The following is a 24,641-nucleotide window of genomic DNA, read 5'->3' as shown; positions in this document are numbered from 1 at the left end:
GCGAGTGGAAGAGCGCAGACAGATACATTGAAATGAGTGGGCCTGCTAACTGGCCTCAGGAGGCTTTTTAAAGGGAAGCCAGGTGCTGTTAACTTCACACACTTTGGTATTGTGTGTGTGTGACAGAGAGAGAGAGAGAGAGAGAGAGAGATGAAAAAGTCCAATTAAAAATAACTGTAATTGCCTGTAATCGAATATTTTTGTCCATTGCCAAACTTTCTTAGAAAAAACAAAACACCCAGAAATGTCAAATTGCCTTGTTAAGGCTGATGTTAAAAGAGTTTTAATGTTGCTATATGTATACTGGTGTGTGCATACAAGACTGTTTGCATCGATCTGTAGATAATGTGATGTGATATAATAGAACCTCTAGATGATTGTTCTGGTTTAATAATCTGTGATTGTATGGATTTATAGTGTAGTTAGCCATTCTCTGCAATTTAACTTCCTGTCTGGAGAGGAAGTTTTCTGGGGTATATTAGTAAAACAAGTGCCATTTTAAAATCCACACGCCTTGCATTTTACCTTCATTCATTAGAATTCAGTTATAGATTCTGCAGTATTTTATACTACATATACATGCCATTGGCTCTTGGGATATTTCTGTTTTTATTTATTTATTTTTAGATCAGTTCTGCACTTTTTATTAGCTACTCTTCCACATGTATTTATGAATGTCATGTCCAAATGCACAGGACACTGTTTATTTTATATATATTATATTTATATATTTTCTTTAGTATTTTTTGTTTTTCAATTTAAATTTTCAATTGTTACAGGAAGTGGTGTGTAAGTCACTGGCCCGGTGTAAAAATGACAGCAATTAACCTGACATTTTAGCTTGAGGAGAATTTAAGATGAGACGCCTGACAGCCAGTGTCAGCCATATTTTCCCCGTATTCTTCAGGTGTAAGAGCAAATGAAATTGGAGGTAGTATCTCAGTTGAGGGAGCCACTTGGGAAGGAGGTAGGAGGTTTCATTTTCCACAACGATTTTCCGCAAATCCAAGAAAACACCTGCAAAATAGAAGCAAAAAACAAAACCAAAAGAAGCAAAACAGAGAAAAACCACAGTGCTAATTGATATTCAATGAGTCTGACTCCATCATCACCCCACAAACACATTAACACGCATGCACGCATTCAGAAGAGATGGGAGGGAGTGTCTCTGGGGTCCATTGACTGTCATTCAGGAGGGGAAAGTAACAAAGTAACGCAGACACACCACACAAACAGCCAGTCTCACTTCCGTCTCCCCCATCGTCCACCGGGAGCTGCGAGTGCAACATCTTCAGGCAGGGTGATGACGGCTTTCGCCGCTCATCAGCCAAATAAAAGCCCTTCTGATGCAAATAGCGCTTTGCCCTTGAGCATAATTTAAAGCAGTAATCACCCCTGGAGTCTATACCGTGCAGATAGCGAAAGCGAGGTGACTGTCTCATTTACACTCCAGCACAAAGAAGCTCATTAGCTTTATCACACCGGCCCGAGACTCCTCCACTACAGTGTGTAAATAACACACACACACAAACGGTTTCACAAGAGCCCTATTTCATAAAGCTCTCACAAAGATTGGCACTAGAAACAAAATAAAACGCTTTTCGATGACTTACTGTTGTATTTTACGGTTACCATTTCACTATCAGTAGACATCGTATTTTGACATATAGAGGCGTGCTGCTTCTCGAGATGACACTGCAAGATATAAGCCTCTCCGTGATGGATGTGCATGCTCTGTTCCTCCCCAGACAACAGCAGGCATTATTCTATTATCACCAAAGAGAGCTCAGATCCTGGATTGGTCATTTGTGCTTAGGCCACATAACATGTGGCTGTATGGAATTTACAGTGCGCCTGCAGTAGTAACTCCATTTCCCATCGGCCTCTCCAGAGACCAAGCGAAATGTCAAGCCGTGGCTTTGAAAGAGAGATCGAGTGAGGGACAGGATGAGGAGGGGGGAATCGAGAGAGAAAGGAACAGAGTGAAATCTGCTGGAAACAAACACTCATGAGCATTGCTCATGCTTGGGCGGCACTAGCATCATGGTGGGGGGGACACAGGTCAAAGACTTGCAGGTGAAACACACACACCTTCAGCCTTAGTGTTATAAATGAAATGAGCCACGTTTGCACATTTAGGCAACAAGGGAGAATTTTTTTTTTTTTTTTGTGACAGAAATATTTATATATAGCAAATATAACCTTTTACCTTACCAGTGCTTATGTAGTCCATCTTTTAATTTGTTTTATTATTTTATTTTATTTTTCAAGTTGTTTATACATTATTAATACAGTTTTATGTATTTATTACTTTACAAATATTTCATACTTTTTATGCATATTATTCTATACTCTTATAAATACCCATCTGTTTTTAATGTATACTTTTTGTTTTTTTTGTTTTATTTAATTTCATAACACTTTATTGACTGAATGGTGGAGAAGGATGGGGACAAGAGGGATATTGGGAAATATTATGACATTTCCCTGATTCAGACTCACCTTGACCCCAACTGAGCACCATGGCTCAATGTGTTAATGTAGGAGCTAACCATTAGGCCACGACTCTGACCAGCCTTTAGTGTTTAGCAATTACATTTAACCTCAGTGTGTAAATAAAACTACAGCAGTCAGCCAGTCAAGATCAATGACCACTTCACGTCTCATTTACTGCTGTTTTGATGTTTCCTAACTGCCCTGCCTGTGGAAATTAACAGCACTGAAATCTATATCGGCCCTTAGGGCAGAAGCCTCCCCTGGAGACAAAAGCGACATACTTTACACCATCAAACCACTGTTTTAAGACTGTGGAGCAGGTGATTATGGGTAGTGTAGTTCTTTTTCTAAACCTTAAGCAATGAACCAAATGCTGTATTTCTCAAAGCAGGTGATTCGGAGCAAAGCCCTCGAGAGCAAGGAGTTTTTTAGAGTCGTCTTGAACTTAAACGCAGTAAAAACATGGTGAGGAAACTGGAGCATCCTGAACCTCATCCTCCCAGTATCTCTGACAGCCTATGACACCACAAACCATTTAACAGAGCTTAAAAAGCTCACATATGCAGATGCCTGGCGTCTTAAGCTGACAACCAAGAGGCAGGATTTTCTAGAAGGCAGCTTTGGAGCCTTGTGAATTTAACAAGCATGTCTAGTATTACAGTTTCTCTCCGGTTTATCCATGAATAGTAACAAATCAGCCTGTGAAACGCCTGCCTGGGGATGTTTGTATGTGAAGGTTTTCCGGAACAAATATTAAAGTGATGTAAATCTGGTTAAGGAGTTGAGGGCTACGATTGGCAAAGCTGTTCTCTCCCCGCATTCCTCCCTCTTTCGTCTTTCTATTTACTATGCACAAGGTAGTCAGATATTGCCACTCTTCCACTTGAATATTTGAATTCCATAATTCTGGAAAAGAGTGAGCGAGAGAGAGAGATCATATGAGTGGTGTCTGGCCTGGCTCATAGCTCACTGCCCCCAGACAATGAATACATATGTAAGAGACCCTCTCAGCTTGCGGCTCTTCAGGGCTTTTCAACAAATGCTGTAAATAAGCCTGGCCTCAGCTCACAAATACACAAGAGGCTTTTCAAATGCACGCACATGTCACTTAGCCTGGGCTTGCAGGCTTTCTCGGTGGGTGTTAATTCTGGGGGCTCGTCCGGGTACATTTTTTATCTTTTAAAATGTAGGATCGATGCTATATCCCCTCTCCGTCACAGTCATTTCAGCCCGAACATCTCCATCAGAAGCCAGAGAACCACCGAGAGTGTTAGCATGCTCAAAGAATGAGAACTAGCAGTGTGCACCATATTGTGCATTAACACTGTGATAAGGAAATGCTGTAGTCGTATGCAAAACATGAATTAAGGTTGTGTGTGTGAGGCTTCATGCTTGATTTGACACCAAGCTGATATTGCTTTCACGCTTAAATCTTCCAGTGCTACTCCATTTCAATTTAAATGTGATTGTTATTGCTAGAGGTATTTACCAGTTATTTGATGCATGAATTTGCCCGCTAGGTATTTCCTCAGTTGTGTGGCAACATCGGGTGCTTGTCTTGGTTTGGCTTAGCAGAATCTGTTTAGAAGTTACTACTAAAGCAATTAGCTGTGATTTTTACCACAATTAAGGAGTTTTTGGGGGGGGTTATAAAACCACTGACAACAGCAATACGATCAGATACTGTAAAACAATATTCAAAGCCAAGTATTATAGTTAATTAGCTTAACTGCTTGATTTTGTTTGTGCGAATGTTGTCTGTTTTGATATGTGGCTCATCCAGTCTTATTTTATAACCAGAACTATCTCTTTTTTTATAATTATATGTGATATACTTCATCTTGTGTACACAAGTTGTGGTTTACAGTGTCAGGCATGCATGTTCTTTCATTTGACCTTTGTCATTTCATTTGATGTAGATTGTAGTCACTTCTTTTTAAACAGCCGACATAATTGTCTAGTTATGGTCAGACGTGTTATGAAGGGAGTGATGATGCTTTAGGGATGTTCATCAAGGCGTAGAAAAGGAAAAAAAGAGTGAAAGGAGGAGGGGGATTTCTCTCATGGTCAAACTAAGTGAACGACATTGTGATGAATTTTCTTGTTAGGAGAAATTACATCCACTAAGTTGAGCTACCTCAGCATGAAATTGAAAAAGAAGCATTTCTTGGCCATTTCCATTCTTAATTCAATGAAAGATGTAGATTAGATGTTGGGAGGGGGAGGGAACTACAAAAGTATGACTTTGTTCATGCTAGGATTGCAAAATAAACCTCGTAAAAAGCCATATAGGCCTGTCAAAGGGTTTGTTTACGAGAGCGAGTGTAGTCAGGCAGTTAGCTGATTATAGCAGATACATGGCATGTGAATACACAGAGCCGACGTGTTTGAGTGAACACGTATGTTTATCTGCGCACTGAATGCATCTTAATCACTGCACATCTAGGGGTATGTGTAACAATCCATAGCTCTTTGTAATCAGCATGAAACCCTTAGAACAGATCTGTCTCTCTCACTGAAACGTTGACTGATAGGTGGCTTGTGTCAGGAGGGAAGATAACTCTACCCCAGCTCAGCTCACTCAAAAGGTCAGGCACGCACTGTAATTGGAATATTCACAAGACAAACGGCACGCTGGCACACGTAGCCGGGAGGGCCCGGGGCCCCAGCGCTCCGTCAGCAGGGAGGATTGACGGAGATGCATTGGCCCACCACCAGCTAGATGTAACGCTATTAACTCTGCTGATCTGCAGCGCAGCCCGACGCTCATTGAGATGGGCTGGGAAGATCCATCACCCGGGCTGAATGGACTACCGGCCCACCACAAACTAATGACAGTTGAACACTCAGGTAAATGGACTGAAAACAATAGTTTGCCTTCACCTGGAGTGGATCGTGCTCTTGTAACCCTATTCCATTTTGTGGTGATAATTTTTCCTGCGCTATTGAAAAGAGATCATGTCAGAGCACCATTTTTGAGCTTCCTTCAGCACGTATTTTCCAGCTGGAGGAGAAACCACATATTGTTCCACAGCATGCCGTCTGTGGTTAGTTTCATGGTAATCAGGGGTTTGTGCTTTACATTGAAGGTCACAAAAGGGCCAGTCGACCTTTCTAGGTAACAGTGTAAGAGCTCACTGTGGACCACACATACACACTCAGACATATACTATTGACTTTTAGAGTGCTGCCAGGAGGGTGATCAGGCGATATATACAATTACCTAAATGAGGATATATCTCATACCCTTAGGTAAAGCTACTACATAACCCTAAACCCTAAATATATACCTAAAAGGAAATGTATTTGCATTTTTAGAACTTTCCTACCTGGAATAATATGCGTATGTTTCTGCACGAGACCCGTACAGTTTGTTTTTTTGTCTTGTCTATTGCTATTGACACCCTGAACAAACACTTTTTTGGGGGTCAATGGGACTGAGAGATTGGCGTCTCTTTCCCTTCAGCAGATAGTCTACACTTTGCCTCTAGCTGTGTACTCTGCTGTCTGAGCCTCTTAATAAGTTCTTGTCAACAAATGCTATGCCCGCCCAAATGGAGAACAAGTCCATTCGCTCAGCCTGACAAAAGCACAGTGCTATTCTTTTCCTTCTTTTTTCCTCTGGCCTCACTCTAAATGAAGTGTGGAGTGTGCTCTCTCTCGCCCCTGAATGCAACATTTATAAAGAGGTATTCCTCAGACCTTGTGATGCTCAGTGGCATGGAACTGCGAAAAAGAGATGGATCATAATCACTTGAAAAAGAAGCCAAGTGCATCGAACACATGCTAGGAAGTGGGACTCATTCGCCGCCTCACTCTTCCTTTATTTCCTTCGCTGACCTGCACTTGCTGGCATGTGTTGATGGTATAAGTGAAAAGCAGTCTCCTTTCTTGCTCATGCCTCTGTAAGGGAGGCAGATAAAAGGCTCAGTAGAGTCACCTTATCTAAACCCAGATGATATATACGGCAGTTGAAAGAAAGGGCTTTACCAAAGCCTGCCATTGAGAAGCAGGGAGAGATCGAATTTCATAAGTAAAGGAACCAGTAAAGGAACAGAGATGTGCAGAAACAATGTCTGAGCTCCCAGAGAGATACAGAGAGGCACTTGGTTTCAGAACTGATCTGTGATGCCTCTTTATGATGTTTAAGCATCTTTCAAATGAACCTAAAGAGATCAGATGATACCAAATTTTTAATTTTTCTAAATAAAATGAGTTGTTCCTGTGCAAATTGTACTTTTTTTCTGTACACCAAAGTTTAAAACTAGAATTAGGGATTGTGCATGTCACTCTAAGCAATAGTAATTGTGATGCTCATCTTACCAAAAGCAACTAATCAGAGTAGAATTTGTTCGTTTTCCTCACGTTCTTTTCAGTACGTTTCTAGATTTCTATGGGATACAGATGTTGTTTTCAGTATGGGGCCCCTGCCATCTAATTCCCTCCACAGGTTGCTGGCGATACTGTAAACTATTATACGTGGTCCAGTGCAAAAGTGCAGCACAGATTTTGCGAGAACCATCCATAACGATGTCTGCAGGTGGTGGGAAGCGTATGAATGTTTGTGGTTGCAGTGAACGGTGGAAGCCGACTCTGTTTGGCCTGTTATTCCTGGCACTGTTTCCCCAATGAGGGCCATGCACTCTCTCTCTCACACACAAACACACACACACACACACACACACACACACACACACACACACACACACACAGCCAAATGCACACATCGCTGTTGTCTGTGCATACACACTCATCCTGATGGGCCAGACAGACTCATGTTTTGTCTCCTCGCACTTGAAAAAATAAGTGTGAGGTTACACAATGAAGCAGATCTCTGTTTTCTCTTTTTCCCTCACGTAAATGCCCAGCTTTCTGGAGTAGAAATGAGCGAATTCATCTCGAATTCACCAGGGAGGGCTGAGCTATGCCTCTGTGTTTACAGTGGCAGAAAGTTAATATAAATTTTCATCAGAAGGGGAAGTTTACACACATGATTCTATTTGTCCTTCATTATTAGCACCTGAGACTGGGCTGGGGAAGCATAATACAGACACAGGCCAAATAGATGCAAGGGGAAGGCAAATAAGCACACCCCAAAATAATTTTTTGGTTGTGTGTTACAATCCCTCTCCATGGGATCCTTAATCTAGAAAATCAATAAACAAGAAGTGAGCAACGGGGACGGAGATCAACAAGGAAAGACGGGAACTGCATACGAGAGATTGAGAGGAAATAGCTGGAGAAGGAATGAAAGGAGAAAAAGAGAGAGCGCAGCTCACAGAAGCCCATTGTTCTGCCGGTTAGCTCGCGCTTGGCCCTGCAGCTGAGGAGTGTCTCCATGGACCGGCCCGCGAGCTGCACACACCGCTGATTTATTGAGTCATACATAAAAACACTCATTATTCCCACATCCTTTTCTCTTGTCTGAGAAGTATGGCGTTTGGCTGAGGAAAAAACAATCTGTGTCTGTATCACAATAACTGAGATCTCTCTCTCTTCCTCTGTCTCACTCGCTCTCCTCTCCTCATTTTTTATTTGTGTCGGCTGCTGGAATGGATGCTGAGAGCACACGTCTCATCTTTGCTGGACATGTTGTGTCTTGGGCTGTTTTCCCACTTGAGTACTAAACTCAGACCTCACAAGTCAAAGTCTTTTATTTGTTGAATATGCCCATGGTGGAGAGACAGGGTTTTCCTTTAGCTAAAACCAGAAAAGGAAGAAGAAAGTTAAAGACTAAAACAAGCAACAGAACAAAGGGTGATGTAGGTTACTTAAAAGTAAATCCAAAAAAAATAAATTCTAATGAAAGTGGCAGGTTACTAATAAGTCTGGCTTTAAAAAGTGGATTCAGATTGTGTTGTTTTTTTTTATATAGTGGATATCAGATGTGTGTGTATTTATTATTTTATATATATATATATATATATATATATATATATATATATATATATATAATAAATGGTTTCTTGCTTGCTTGCTTTATAAATTTTATTAAATTGTTATTTTACCTGGTATTATTATTATGATTACTATTAATTTTCATTATCCAAAATACATTAAAATGTTATTATAATTTTAGTTTATTATCATTATTATTATTAAATGTAATTTTCATAATCAAACATACATGAAATAATATTATTAATATAATTTTTAAGTGTTCTAATATTAAATGGAGCTTATTACTTGAAAATTTAACAACTTAATCACCTGCTTCTTGTCATGACATGCCATCTGAGAAGATCTGATTTTGGTGTTATTCAGAGTGTTCACATAAAAACAAAATTCAGTCCAAATTTAACAATTCCAGGTTGCTAATTTGAACTTTGTTTCCATAGAGCCAAATGCAGCCTCAGTCTTTGGAGCTCAGCAAGGCCGCCCAGCCTCCCCGATAAACCTTGGTTCACTGTTGACTGGAACGCTAACACAGATCACAGCTATGGATGACCTTTGATAAAAGGCGGTCTGTTCTGCCCTTGTGTCAGTCAGCCTCCTCACAACAGAGGTTGGGACATTGTCCACAGACTGACCTACTGCCATTGTGTGTCCAAACGGACCTTTAACGTGTTTAGCTGTCATTCATACTGACGTGCATCTGGTGCCCAATGTAGGGCTGCTGCAGGGCTGTTATGTCCTCAGCGCACGTCTTGTTTATGAAATCCGTGCCTGGAGCGACGCTTTCTATTCATGAGTGGCCTGGCCCCTCATCAGACCCCTATGTCCTAAACACACTTACATAACAGATATGGTGTCAATATTTTGCTGTTGAGAGTGGGGCCCTATCTTTGCACAGGCCGCGCAGACCACCAGCCAATCAGCACTGTTTGTTTGATCAGCTTAAACTGTTTGTCCTTTGTTTTTCGTGGCAGCCGACTCCTGTCGGCTTGATAAGGGTTGTGCTCTCTCACTCTCTCTTCTTGTTGTGCGTGTTTTCCATAAGCCGAGAGTTGACGTGCCCTCTGCGACTGCAAGCCGGAGATCTTCTGAAGCACAAAACTTCCAACAAAACACGTGTAGCATTCTAATCTAGAGTTGTTTGGATATGTATTGTTCCTCCAAAAAAAAAAAAATTATGATCAAATTAAAGACATTTGCAAAAACACCCCGCCCTTGTTGTGAACCAACATTCTCAACAATCCAGATTAATCCACTATGTTTCCGTTCTCAAACATACCTGCTTCCCTTAGCTAGTTTTTCACTGTAACATTTGTTTGTCTCGTAATACATTTGGTCACGGTTGCGGAGGCTGACTCTAAAAGCTCAGCTCAAGTGCTGATCCTGAGGAACGAGGATGCATTTGTAATGATGTGCCAAGCTGCAGCTGGCTGCTAATGCTTTTCATGCTTGTTTTAGCACTGGGAACGTTGCAATGTATTCCTCATTACCCTTGTGTTAAGTGTAAACACAGACTGCCTGGTGAAAGGGGTGAGAGAGTTGACATATGTTTCTTTCGCCTTTCTCTTTTTCTCTATTAACGTAGCCGAGGAACTCCTGTGTAAATATGCGTGTTTCTTCCCTCCGTTTCATATAATAGTGACCGGTATCACCTTTCCCCCTCGACCTCGCTAGCTGAAACCAATTACAGTAGATCCATTTGGGCAGAATCGTATTTTCATAAGGATTGTGAAGCCCTTGCAGTCATGTGTTTGTGTGCGTGTCTTCCGTGTGCACTTCATTGAACTGAATGTGCAAGTTTGTTTCTTTCTGTTCTTTTTTCTCCCCCTCCCAGTCCTTAGAGATAGATATCAACATCAAATATGTTCCTGAGTGCCTTGTTATTTACGCTCCAGCCCGGTTCTCCTTGAGCTCCTAGCTCTGAGGAATGTGATGCATTGTGCTGTTTATACAATGTGTGCATTAATGGATGGCAGCCTGCGTTTCTTCTGCACAGCAACAAAACTTATAGGATGAAGCAAAGCAAAGCAAGCAGCTTCCAGCCGTCCAGCAAAACTTCAGTGGTTGCTTTGCTTTTGTTGAATCTGGAAAGCACCTAATATGCCTTTGTGTTGCATTCTGGGTATTTTCGCACAAGGGCGAATATCAGCTGTATAATGCGGTGTTGTCACTAATAAGGAATGTTTTTGCAGCATTACAGGACAAGGACAGGCGGAACAGTTCTGCTGGAAACATTAAAGGAATAGTTCAGCCAAAAAGTGAAAGTTCAGTCATCATTTACTCACCCTCCCTCCGTTATTCCAATCCTTTAGGACTGACTTTCATTCATAGAACACAAAAGGAGAATTTTTCTGGTCACTCCTCGATATAATGAACATGAATGAGGACTGAGGCTTCAGAATGTCAAAAAAAAAATCATTATAGTAGCCCATACGGCTTGTGCGCTTTATTCTTCTTTAATCAGCCAGATGCAAAATTATGCCACCTTATGGACTGTTTACCATTGTGTTTGGATCACTGAATTCAAGAACCAGGTCAGTCCAATTCAAATGAATGGTATAGGCTGGTTTTGTCAACTGAATCAATGAATCTGATTCATTTGTTTATGAATTGGCTGTCTTTTCAGTCTGTTCTTTATGGTGCTTTTTGGTCTTCTGAAGCCAGTTTTATGTAAAGAACGAACTGAAATTTCAGTGGATTCATAAACAGTTTAATCAGATTTATTGAACCTGTTCACAAAATTAGTCTAAATGATTAATTTAAATCAGATTTGTTCGATTCTGGAACTTTTATTGTCACTTTGCAGCTTACCAGTTTCCATTCACCTTTGTTATATTGAAAAAGGGGCCCAGAATAGTCTTCAAAAATTTTTGTTTCAATGAAAACAGAATGTCACATGGGTTTGGAATGAGGGTGAGGGAGTAAATAATCCCACAATTGTAATTTTTGGAAGAAACTAACCCTATAATATGCAAAATGGAAAACATTCCCCCACCTTCCCAGTGTGCACGTTCATATTGGAAAAGCCATTAAGTTTCTTCATCCGTGTGCTGTGTGAAGTGCCACTCTCCTGACCTCTACCTTGTATTGAATGACTTCTTTGACTTTGTCCTTTTATTCATCAGAGGACAGCGAGTCTGTATCGATCGGGATGCGGATAAATATTTCCTCCTGTTAATTGTTGTGCTAAAGCCATTAGCTGACCCTAAAGTCACACAGTCACAATCACCGCTTGGATGGGCGTGAAATCTCCTGCAATTTACAATCTCATCCATGCGGTCCTGCCGATAATGACTTGGTGAGGGTACTTATAAGTCACTCATGCATCCAAAAGTACCACGAGGACCATAACTAATCGATAAATGCATCGTTTAGAAGGGAAGAATAAAGCAGGGTGATTTGCGGAAACTTTCTCCGCCAACTTAGTATGCTACTCAATCAGTTTGCAAAACATAAAACCTTGTTTTTTCCCCAAAACTTATCCAGTTATACAAGTATGCCCCATTCAAAGCTCAAGATCCGATTGTTGTCTGTTGGGTTCGTTCAAAGATGGGCCAGGACAGGGAACTGATTTGAAGTAGTCCAGCCCTCCTCCACATCCTGGTGTCCCCTGAAGTATCAGACAACGGCTCTGTGTGTGTGTGCATCAGAGGAGACAGATCGATGCTGTTAGGACCCAGCGCCACTGTGTTGTGTTTGTTTACCAGGAGCTCGGAGAGCCTGGCTCCTCACCGTGCAGCCAGACAGACAGTGGCAGCTCCTCACCCTGTCTCTTCATAATTGATCAGGGGGATGGCTGCCTTCCCAGCGGGTTAAGACGTGGCAACTTTTCCCCCTATCTCTCTCTCTCTCTCTCTCTCTCTCTCTCTCTCTCTCTCTCTCTCTCTCTCTCCCTCTCTTCCTTTCTCCCTCACCTCTCTCTCTCTCTCTCCCTCTCTCCCCCTGTTTGCTCAGCATCTCAATGTACTAGTTCAAACATTGTTCTCACCAGCTGGCAGAGCAGTGCCATATGCACATCCTGTCAAGGCAGCTGTTGTCATGGATACTAGCAAGCACCAGGAAATAAAACAAGCCCTTGATTCTGCTGGAAGAAGTGTCACTCTTTATCTGAAGGTTTTTTTTTTCTTCTTCGCACCCCTCGACCTTCGCTCTCCTCTTCCCCGACAGATGAAACACCTGTGAAGTTATTGTGTTGTTTATATTGCTTTATTTATTTTGTTGCTTTCTCCTTGTGTCGGGGCGCTGAGGCCGTCCGTGGCTGTGTTCACAGAGTCGTTGTTCACTTCTGTTTACGGTCGACATACAACTCCAGGAAGTCTGGAAAGAGTTGTTTTCCTTTGAAGGCATGTATCAGTATTCCTGTAGGTACATGAGGAACGCTGTAAGGTACATCATTTCAACCTAACTGGCATCAGGCTTACACACACATTCTGTAAGTTTTTTTTATTTTTAAGAAAAAAAGATTATTAAAAAAAAATGTTTACATTTTCTGAAGAAAAAGGAACTGATGGTTGCTTATGCAAAAGTTGGTAGGATATTGAGGGCGATTACTAGGGTATTTTTAGGTGGTTGCCAAGTTGTTCTGGGTGGTTATTAGGTAGTTACTTACTGGTCCAAATCTAAAGAGCCCAGAAATGGTGAATGGTTGCTAGGGCATTTCTAGGTGGTTGCTAAGGTGTTCTGAGATGTTGTCAGAGCATTGATGAGGTCATGTGGCTGGCTAGGACATTTCTAGGTGGTTGCTTAGTGGTCCAAGTTAAAGAGCCCAGAGGATTCACTCATACAATGTAAATAAACAAAACAAAAAGTATAAACAAAAGTAATAGGTCTCATTCATGTCTGTAGCACAAACAGGATGAGTTACATTCTAAAGTTTAGGGTTAAAGATTTGAACAAACCCCTAACACGCTTACCTTAGCAACCAAATTTTCTTGTATTTTTCTACGACATTGGAGAAGTAGGTATCTGGAGTGATTTGCCAGAGAAGGGCCGGCATCACCCCTGTGCTCAGGGGCCCGGCTAATGCTCAGCTCCTTGTTAATTCACTCCTGAGGTAATCTGATGTTGATTTTGTCAACTTTAATTACAGCTTCTAGGAACACTTCACGTTGCCTGCCTCTACTTCAAATTGATATTATGAATATGCAAATGGGCCAGTAATTTGCAGAGAAGTGGGTATTTCAGCTGAGCACACACTAGACAGGTCAATACCACTGACACTCTCTGTGTGTATACGCCACACCCCTCATGCTCTTTAGAGGTGCTAGACAAACTGTATTTATCTTTCATCACGGCTTTGTGGATTATCATGAAAAATGTATATCTGAGAGACGCTACATGGCTCATCAACAGCAATGAATGGTGTAGTGGATGGCATGCGCCGGGTTGATGTCACCTTTCATAGTGTTTGATATTTGAGTGTGCCAGAGTTGAAGGGGAGGAATGGAGGAAGGATGGGGAAAAAAACACTAATTTTGCGTCTCTTTTTCTCTTTTCTTTTCTTTGCAGGCCCTACAAGCAGCAAGGCAATTACTTCTACAGCAACCAGGCAGTGGCCTGAAATCTCCAAAGAACAACGACAAACAGCGTCCGTTGCAGGTGAGCAGTTCCTCGCTAATCTCTTAAGTCCATCCATAATACATGGCGCTCTGGAAAAGATTTCCTCTGTTCCAGCTACTCTGTTTGATTTGGCAATGTAATTCTGGAGCTGTCAGTAAAATTTCATCCTGTCAGGCCTGCCCTTATTCAAAAGAAACCAAACAAAATACCTCACACCTGAAACCTTTCTGTTGTCTACAGCTACATTACCTCCCCTCCCCTGTTGGGCAACCTTGAAATCTCTGCTGTGAAAAGATATTGACATGTTAAAGGAATATTCCGGGTTCAGTACGAGCTCAATTGACAGCATTTGTTTCATGATGTTGATTAACACAAAAAATAAAATTGACTCGTTCCTTGTTGTCTTTAAAAAAGCAAAAATCAAGGTTGCAGTGAGCCACTTAGTATGCTAACTCACATTGTTAACGTTTTGTGGTGAAACAAGTTTAAAAATTTATGGATTGGGCAACATTCTGCAGAGTCCTCTTTTGTGGTAATTTTGTGGAAACTTTCTATTGGATTATTTTCAATACAATCCCGCAGAAACCAAATAGCAGCTCTTCCTGGCTTCTTGTAGCATTGTGTATTCTAACTAGCTGTCATTTGTACCCCTCCAAGATAATTTGCCATTATTGATTCCGGCTGCGCCACATTGCTATTGTCAGTGATTTGGTAAAGGTCACAGCAGCATCGCGCATGTCGCATCGCCTATTACCAGACCTGTTTACTTACCAACTGAGTGCCGATGTGTTATTTCTCTCACATCCCCACAATACAAACGTGCCGCCTCGAATTATGTAAACGCTTGACATCTGCCAGGCTCTGTATTTTTAGGTTTAAATTAAGTGTGAGAGAGAGCGTGGCCTCCTCCCTGCTAATAAGTGCTATCAGCTAGCGGTGGTTTACTTCATTAGTACCCCGTGCATTTAATTAAAGGAAGGGAAAATTGCCGCTAACCCTCGTCGTTAATATTTTCAGAGAGTATAACAATGGTGACACCTTCTCCAAGAGTCACACCCTTGAGTATCTAATTATGCGGAAGTTAAAGATTTGGTGACTTTCACTTTTAATATATTCAGCCCGGTTTGGGCAAATAAGGCTTGGGATATTTGGTAAATCAAAGTTTTTCCTTTTTGTTCCTTTATTATTTTTCGCCTTCTGTGCAAAGATATTAGTTGTAAAGCAAAGCCTAGGTGGATGCACTTTCATGTATCTATTGTAGTTTCGCAGCCATCTGTATACTCAGGAAATGGATTCCCGGCACACAGCGTGACTGCGAATTGCCGTGCGATACTTCCTGTGGAAGCCGAGTTATATTGGATGAGGAAGGTCTGTGATAACTGGTAGTCCATGACTGAGCCCCTGTCTCTAATAACACCGGAGGATAGTAAATATTGAATATTTACATTTGCTTATGCCATCCTTGCCTCATGTTAGCCATATGAATCAATATGAATCAGGGCTTGTTGAGTGCTGTCTTCAGGCTGTAGTTAATCAATGCCGTCAAACCTTTTCTTAATTAACTTGTGCTTTTTTAAATGTCTAAAAGTCTGGTAATCCTTTATTTCCCAAAAACAATATTTAAAGGAATGTTTCATGTTCAGTTACCCAATTAAGCTCAATCAACAGCCTGCTGATTACCATAGATTTATTTATTTATTTTTCTTAAAAAAAAAAAAAAAAAAAGATTCCAAAATCATGGATGCGGTGAGGTCCATATAATGGAAGTGACTGGGGCCAATTTCTGAAATAGAAATTTACGATTTATGGAGGTTGATTGTCATAGCAACAGTTGTAAAATTGGATACAAATTTACAGAGGTTAGAAAGCAGATTTTCACATTAAAATCATGTTAACACATCTTGTTCATGTCTTGTGGCCATACTATTGAAACTAACTAACTTTTACAGTTTGCGTCCACTCACCTCCAATGGAATATTCCTTTAAATATATTTTATCTTTGATCGCTGCTCTTTTAAACGCTTACGAAAAGTCAATTCAGATCATGTGCATGTACTTAGATGTGCCATGTAACAAGCATTTTGAAAAATGACTTATTTACTTAAAATAAATGCCTGCTCGTTCCCTGACACTGATGTATCCGCCCCTTTTCCCTGTCCAGGAAAGGCAGGGAAAGTGATCCATAGATCATGGCGTATAAATTATTTACCACACATGCATCTAAGTGCTGGAGCTCTTGGTTTTAATTACTTGTATTAGTCTCTAAAGCCTGTCGGCTGACTAATTCTATCCAGCGATTCATCTCGCGCTTTTGACGCGCTCAGAAGCCGCTTTTCCACATTTGTGTAATGTGACAGGTCTATTATTACCCCATAAGCCCAGAGGAGAAGTCAATAAACACCTATTTCTTCCCCGTAAATCCTTGTGCCTTCTCCATGCTGCTTACAAGGATTTCCCAAGGCACACAACAGTCCTCTCGCGTCGTAGCGCCTCTCTCTCTGAGTGGCAATATCTTCTGTGTTTTATTCACTGACATTTAAAATACAAATAAAAGGCGAGAGGATGAAAGGGAAGGGGGATTACAGAAAGTTTGCGCGACTGGCAATTGTGTCTCCTGTCCTCCCAATCAGCCCAGCTGCCATTCTCCAACTATAAACTACATGCCGGTTTGTTTGTTTGACTCTGTGTGCCGCCCAGGCGTCTTGTCCTGATGGCAGGATGGGCATTTAACAGTGTGAAAACACGTGTTTATGATACTGAATACTGACAAAACAGCGGTTAGAAGCTAACAGGAGGATGCTGAACAAACAGAGGCATGTGGGTGTTGCAACGGGCTGTTGTGGTGATATAATACAGTCTAGGTGTCAGGAAGGTGTTTAAAGAGGTAGAGTTGACCTCTGACCTTTTGGCGGTGTGGACATGAGAGAGAGATATCTCAGCATTAACAAGGTGAAACAACCAAACAAAGCAATTTTAGTTCACTAGCATGTAACTACAGTACACTCTACAGCGGTTGCGTTGGTGACAGAAACATATGGCCAATGCTTTGACCTTTTCTTGTTCATTTTAAACCCAACATGCTTTAATTTAACTTTTTTCACAACCACAAGCCATCCTTCCAGAGGCTTCCTCGTTCCTGCGTTTGGGAAGGACAGTTGAGCGGCTCGTTGCTCGTTCGCATTCCTAGACAAGAGAGAAGTAGCAGATAGCTCAACCCAATCACTTCCTGAGCAGTGAGCCATCCTCCGAGTGTCGCCGATTTAAAGGTCAGCAACGCACAGCTCATCTGAGCGTCAGACTCCTGCGCCATGTTCCTTAAAATTCATCTACTCAGAACGCCAACTGGAACCGTGCACAAAGCCAGCAGAATTTATAAAAGGATACTCGTGCCTTCATATTATCATTGATTTTTAACAGCATTCACCCAACTGTAGGGTTGTGCACCATTCAGACGAGAATTTGGAATGCCTTTTAAATTCCATTTCAGCTGATTGGAAATTAATTTGAATGGAGGTCGCAAAAAGAATGCAGAATTACAATTTGAATTTGAATGTAAGAAAGTAGAATTCAAATAAATTGTCATTCAAAGAAGTTAATAAAACTAACTCAACTAGGTAAGATGTGGATCTAAGTGCAGAACTTTACATAAAAATAATGCAGGAAAGAGAATATGTACATCCAAGAACTAGCCAAATATAGGAAATTTATACAGGCTGTTTTGATGAAAGTAACAAGAAACAAGGCATAATTGGGGAGACAATCAAGGGGAACCAATGAACAAGGGAATACAAAAACTGGCTCAGGAAACAGAACAGAATTACAACATGCAAGTCCAAACAAACAGAAAACAAGAAACACAAGTTTTGGCAAGAAAAACTTTGAATGTTGGCTTGATAAAGTCTTGTTGGACATTTTGATAAAAGTAAAAAAATAATCCATTTCAGCTTTCTGTGAGGTGTGATCCATTCAATTCAAATTCCAACAAGTTTTGGCCACTCCAAAATGATGAAGGAAGGAAAAAACGCTTTTGCAGATTTGTGATCTTTGGTAACCAGGAAAACATCCTACTTCACACCAAGTAACCTGAGCTAATGGGCAGTGTGTGTAAATTACAAAGGATTCGGTTTGCAGGGGCTCACATGGCAATGCAAAGGAAGTTGAAGCATAACCCTTAGGCGAGAGCCAGTGGAATGGTGGGAGTGGGGGGAAATAGTGCCATGGTACTGCTTTGATGTAGAAGCAACAACTGTACCTTCTGACAGAAGATGCATGAGAGTAATAAACCAGTTCCAGCAGCCCTTACACATGCAGTCTGATTACTTTGGCAAGAGTGTTAATTGGATCCTAACTGGCAGATCTGATACGTGTAGCCCAGTGGTGGGAAATCTTTCCAAGTGATGAACTGTAATTCAGCGAGCTGCTTGAAGCTTGTGTAATTTACTGTGTGTCACTTGACGAGGAGAGCAATCCAACAGACTCCCTATTACCTGCGACATCACAAAGCTTTCAAGAGAGAGAAGAGGAGGGGGGCTGATGCAGAGTGAGCATGAGAGACAGATTTCCCTTTAAATGCCACACGATGTGCCATTTCAGATATGGTAACTAACATATTTGAGAAAAACAAAGAAAGACAACTTTCAGACTTGTGTAGACTTCATTCTCATCTTAAAAACTCTTGAAGAGATCACATTTGGTGGATTTTTTTTCTTCAATAGTTGTCTCAGACTTTTGGACCCCATTATGCATTTCAAAATCTTGTTTTTTTTTTTTTTTTTTTTTTTTTTGAGTGGTTTTGTAGCATGATCTCATCTATTCCTCACGTAGTTCCCTTTGGAACAGTAGGCTTAACTTCCTGTAGTACGCATTTGATCCCTCCCTTCATTGACAAAAATGAAAGTGTGGTTATCTAAATATGTGGAAGGTCCAATGTATCCCTGTTAGATCTAACCGAGGCCACATCCACTCTATCATCATTTGAAGTGCATTACACTTCCCAAACTGTTTTGCTGAACTGTAAAATAAATTGATTTGGGAAAACATTCCTGTAATCTACTTAACTCCGATCCTGGGGAGCGTCCGCATTGATCTTATAATCCAAACGATCACTGTGTTAGTGTGTGTGTATGTACAGTATGTTTGCATGTTTCAGGTTTAGATTAGTGCAAGTACGTGTTTATGTTGTCTCTCAAATCAATGAGCATGCATAATGGTTGTCCCCAAGTAAAGCAACTCCATCAATAAACCCTTGACTGTGAAACCATTCATTACTGACTGAATTAGCAACCCTAGCTTTACCAAAGTAGAAAGGTCAGAATCTTTTCAAGTCCATTCCTTGAGAATTAGATATTGAGAATTGGTGGAACAATAAGAGTCTGTTTCTTCCTTTCTACCTCTCACTTTCTCCAACTAAATTAGGATTTACCACTTAATTAATATGCTGCCCCTTTCTGCTAAAGTAATTGCCAAACCCCCCCCCCCCCCATTTGTCATTTTATATATCTGAGCAGTATCTCTGGCAAGTGGTTCTCTAAAGTGGCCCATGATTCAGCCCGTTCAGTTTGAACACATCTGACCAGAAACTTAATTCATCAAGAGAATCAAATCACTTCTTTTTTAGCTAGTTAGCACTTATATTAATTATTATTTAACACTGCTCTTTCAGACATTGTTGTTGGCAGGGCTGTGTATCGGCATGAATCTGGTGATACGATACATATCACGATACAGGGGTTGCGATACGATATGTTGCGATACATTGCGATACTGTAAGCAAGGGGATATATTGGAATATTTCTTATATTAGGAATAGGATATAATTTGAGTAAAGCTGTCATTAAGAATACTTCACCATATTCAAACCTTAAAAAAAGTTATTTAATCAGATAACAGTGGGATCTGCCTTTGCATTAATTAGTCCCTGTAACATTCAACTTCATTGAATCACTTTTTGTGCAGTACGAGTAAAGGGGGAAAAAAATGCTTGCAGGATTCTTTAGGCAAATTAAATGTATAAAATGTAAGATGTTATAAACAGACCATATGCCATTCTTCTAATGGAAAATAAAGTTCTTGCAGGAAGAACATGAAGAACTGTGTAAAGAACATGAGCACACGTGTACACACACAAGTGTGGAGAGTGTCAGTGTGTGAATGGGGTGGGGAAATAAAAACAAAAATAACAAAAAAATTAAAACTGATCTTCATGACTAGTCATTTAAAAAAGTCTACCAAACAACATCAATAACAAAAGACATGTACCCTTTTTAGTCGTTTAAAACACATCCTCAATTATCTAATTATGTGCATCTTGGACGGTTCGTCCATCAAAAATAGACTAGGCACCTATCTTTAGCGAAGCAGCGCAGAGAGCCACTTCTGGTATGTGTTTTTTGTTGTTGTTGTTGTTTGTTTTTTATATATATATAAATATTGATGTTGCATTTTTGAGAATCGATACAATATCGCCAAAAAAAAAAATCGCATTTTTGAGAATCGATACAATATCGCCAAAAAAAAAAAATCGCAATATTCACGTGTATCGATATTTTCTTACACCCCTAGTTGTTGGAATTACACCAATGGGACATTTGATGTGTTTTTAGGTACTGCAAGAAGGGTCAAGTCTAGCGTTTTTCGTTCTTATGATGTGGAGTTGACCGCCGAGACCCGTTTTGGCGTAGCGAGAGCCCTGTAATGATTTGCTCGTTCTTCATGAGGGCCACTGATGTTTTCTCATCACTGACCAATTTAAAGCTATTTGTTCTACTCTCTCTCTCAGGTGCTGAGCCTTTTGATGCTAAAGAGCAGGTCAATGGAGATCATCTTGTATTTGTAGTTTTCCAATAGAAATCAAAGCTTCATGGATTGCCATATTTGGACGTGCTTGTTGTTTAAAAGGAGAGTGAGAAGCAAATGTCAGTTGATCGTCTGTAAGTAAATTTTCTCACAGCACAAGTGCTTCAAGTGCAGATGATTGAAGTTGATTCTTTGATTTGTGAAGAATGCCATTATCTGTGCAGTTTTCTAGCACTTGTTGGGTTGCATCATTGCCTTTCACAGTCATATTCTTCATCTGGCATCCTACGAGGGAAAAGACAGATTGTCTGACTGTTTACAGCTCGACCCTTCGGCAAACGCTCATTAATTATGCCCCGTCTTGGTGAAATCATTTCGGGGAGAAGCAATTCAGCCTCTGTTCCTTTCAATTCACCCAGCTTGTCAATCATCGCCCCCCGCAGTATCCCGCGGAATGGAGGTGTTATATTCCACCAATTATCATGTCATATACTCGAAAATGTAAATGAACGTGTGTGTAAAATTAAATTTATGGGTTGTCAGTGAAGAATAAGAACCAGGAGAGCAATTACTTATCTGCTTTCATCTTTCAAGCTCGGATATATCATGCAGAAAATGCTGGCGTTAAATGCTGGAATTAGCATTATGCACGACTTGGAAGTGAGTGGGCTGAAACTTCAACTTTGTCTCATCTTTTTTTGTTTTTGTTTTGTTTGGAAAAGCAATGAAATGAAGATGCGTATCATTCGTCCATCTGCTAAAAATCTAATGAGAGGCTGAATGGCATAACCTGATTTCATTTTATTTCTAATCGTCATTTCGAGTCTGTCTTTGGCAAATTCGAGGTGAAAATACAACATCGGATTACACAGAGTCAGCTATGGTAGATAAATAAACTTAACGAATTGTTCTGAAATTTGCATGTTTATTGTATTCACCGCACCATGGTGCAGGTGAGGTGATCGTTCATTATTCAGTCCGTAGCTCATTTAAATATACAAATAATGGGCGTAATGAGAACATCTCCTCTTGTATTTTCATACTTTGGTCTTTATATTGTCATTTAGGCCGGCGCTGAACCTGGGGGTAATTACACATCACAAATGTGTCTTAAGGTTTAATAACATTGAAGGTGTAAGCATACATTTGCATAATTACATGCAGCTGTTTAATTTGTGACTTTGTTGCTTTGTTCCTTTTTTTTTTCTCGATACCTCCTCCCTCATCACAACTTTTCTCCCCAAAGAAAAACATACAGAAAGAAAGAGTGTATTTGTGTGTGCGCTTCCCTCCGTGGTGGTGCTTGTTGAGTTTTGGGGCCAGTCTAATGAAGAATGGTGCTTGGATTTGTTTGAATATGAATATGAGTGGGGAAGGATGGAGTGTGACCTTCAGCTCCGCTACTCAGTTCATCAGGATTAGTCAAGCTCGGCGCTCAGGAGCGCTAATGCATAATGACTTCTAAAATGAAAAATGTGTAGTGACCATGCAAATGTCTCTGCTAATCAAAGAGGGGAACCTGAGCTGGGCCGAGCCAGGAGACTAAAACAAGGACGTGTCAAGGCCCTGAGAGCTCAGACGTACGGAAAGCAATCAAGCAGTCTTGATTAGCCGACGCGAGGAGTCGCTCGGACACCTCGCAACGTCTAATGGAGCCTCAAATCTTTTTCTCAAGCTCAGACACCACAACAATAGAGATGTTTACCTCTCATGACGCCGAAGGCTCAGCTGCCTTGATGATAGACAGCATCTGTTGAAGCTGCTCTGTTGGACGAAGCAACATTCAGCATGTTTCATAAAGTACAAAGAATGCCCTAAAGAGTCAGCTGTAGACAGGTGCAGCGTCCAGGGAAAAAAGAAAGGGAAAAAATGGTTTCTGTCTTTCTCAAAAAGCATTTGTCTGCCAATTATTTTGATTCTGTTAATTGTGCAGTTTTAGACATGAGCGAGGAATAGAGCCAAATTAATGTAAATGTTGCATGTTTCTAGAAATTCCGCTTGCTTTATTTCAATGCTGGGCTGCGAAAATATTTTCTTTGTTTTGTTTTTTTTTTAACCGAAAAAGTTCTCTCGCACAGTTTGACAGCTGGTATTTTAATGATTCTTATCATTTAAAAAATGACATGAATTTTTAAAAATGACATCTCGTGGAAGACTTGTGCCTCTGGCTGCTTTCTTCCAAGCGTGCAACTTGGAAACTTCAATGCGCAGCGAGAGGCAACTGGTAATTCCCCTCACCTCTGTAAAACAGAATACTTCACAGCAGCTCAGCTTCAATCAGGAGTTTCTCACAGACTTTTCAAAGCTTCAAACCCTCAGCAGCCTGAATCCATGCTACTTAGCTTAGCTGCTCCTCAACAGGCCATGTGTCCGCTTACGACCCACAGACGGCTCGGGATATATATGTCTTCCTACCTGCCTTGTGTGGTGTAGCACTAGAAATCGCCTGAGGGAGTTGAAGGGTTCAGCTAATTAAGGTCCTCCACTATTTAAAGCACAGTGCTTTTCCCATTGGGAGTAGCTGACAGAAAATATATAGAGTAAGAAAGTACACATGCACTGCCAAATGATTACATATACTGCACTCAAACCATTTCCAGAGAGTTCGAGAAGCGCATGACTTTACAGCTGAAGAGTTTTCATGAGACATGGTTAATATGTTATTCTCTCCATCTCTATATCTCTTAGGTGCCAGTGTCTGTGGCAATGATGAGTCCACAGGTGATCACACCCCAACAGATGCAGCAAATCCTTCAACAGCAGGTCCTGTCCCCCCAACAACTCCAAGCCCTCCTACAACAACAACAAGCAGTCATGCTTCAGCAGGTGAACACACATAAACACACTCTTACTCACTGTCCCATATGCAGTCATGTTTTGAAATGATAGCAAACAGATCCTCTCATCTGTCCTTGACATACTTAGATCAGAGAAACAAATATGGACAGGCATGTAATTAGTTGTTTTCAGTGGGGACGTCTTTTGGGGACAAATGGAACACAGAAACTATAAAGTCAGATAGAGTTAGCTGTACGTGAACTTGAACACTTTGGAAAAACAAAAGCTTGATTTCACGTGTCGTTTGGTTCATTAATGTATCCAAGCCTAATTAGCATTGCAAGATGCATTGCATTTTTATTGTTGCAGCAGTGGCTGATATAGTGAGCTTTAGCATAAATTAGCATTCTCTCCTGCATTCTTCATTCCTCCTTCAACGGGTTTTCTTTTTTATCATAATGAAGAAGTAGTTTGAAGATTGAGCAAGTTTGTTAAACTCTCAACATGTTAACTAAAGGATTGCAGGCTATTTAATGTGCAGCTGATTAAGATGGGAGACCAGCTAGCCGACCAGCTAAATCAGCTAAAAACCATCTTGGAAAGGCTGGGAGACCATCTTTAAAGAGCGAAGAGGGAAAGTGGCTCAAACTTTGATTGTCTGCATGAGCACCATGTCGTATCGTAGCATGTGAGCTTACAACTAGACCATGTCTCTGACAATAGTAGATTATATCTTCAAAAGTGATTTTAAAATCTCTCAGAGTGAGCTCTTCATTAAAAACATCTCCATTAACTCAGCCTTGATTATAATTAGGTCTGTATAAATGGTGATGAGCGTCTTGTGCTGAAGACGTCTCCCGCTGAACGAGACGGGAAAGCTTGGCTCCTGTATTGCAACGATGAGCTCCTTAGGACAGCACTCTGAGAAGAAGAGGAGAAGTGTGCTAAATGCATTAATTCACAATGATGAATCCTCTCCTTTGAGTGCATCACATTCATTTCAGAATTTCACTGCCTGTCAAGGCATCAGAGAGTAAAAATATATAGGCAGTAAGATTAATTGTTCCTCTAGCGGTACTGTGCAGCCGCATAAAAGTCCATATGGTGACGCATGATGA

At 40.8% G+C, this 24,641-nt stretch overlaps 1 protein-coding gene across 7 annotated transcripts in view; it reads left to right on the top strand.

The window, feature by feature from the left end:
- Positions 1-24,641, top strand: part of LOC109064036 (forkhead box protein P2-like) — a 98,692-nt gene that overhangs the window by 44,819 nt on the left and 29,232 nt on the right. For all 7 annotated transcript variants that reach the window (XM_042747366.1, XM_042747344.1, XM_042747353.1 and 4 more), the window contains 2 exons: positions 13,900-13,989; positions 23,434-23,571. In XM_042747366.1, the coding sequence (XP_042603300.1) occupies positions 13,900-13,989; positions 23,434-23,571 (228 nt within the window). The remainder of the gene's footprint in view (positions 1-13,899; positions 13,990-23,433; positions 23,572-24,641) is intronic.

Source organism: Cyprinus carpio, chromosome A4 (genome assembly GCF_018340385.1).
Source record: "Cyprinus carpio isolate SPL01 chromosome A4, ASM1834038v1, whole genome shotgun sequence".
In the NCBI taxonomy this organism is placed as follows: Eukaryota; Metazoa; Chordata; class Actinopteri; order Cypriniformes; family Cyprinidae; genus Cyprinus; species Cyprinus carpio.
Note: the sequence above shows the minus strand (reverse complement) of the source record. Positions and strands in the feature narration are given on the sequence as shown.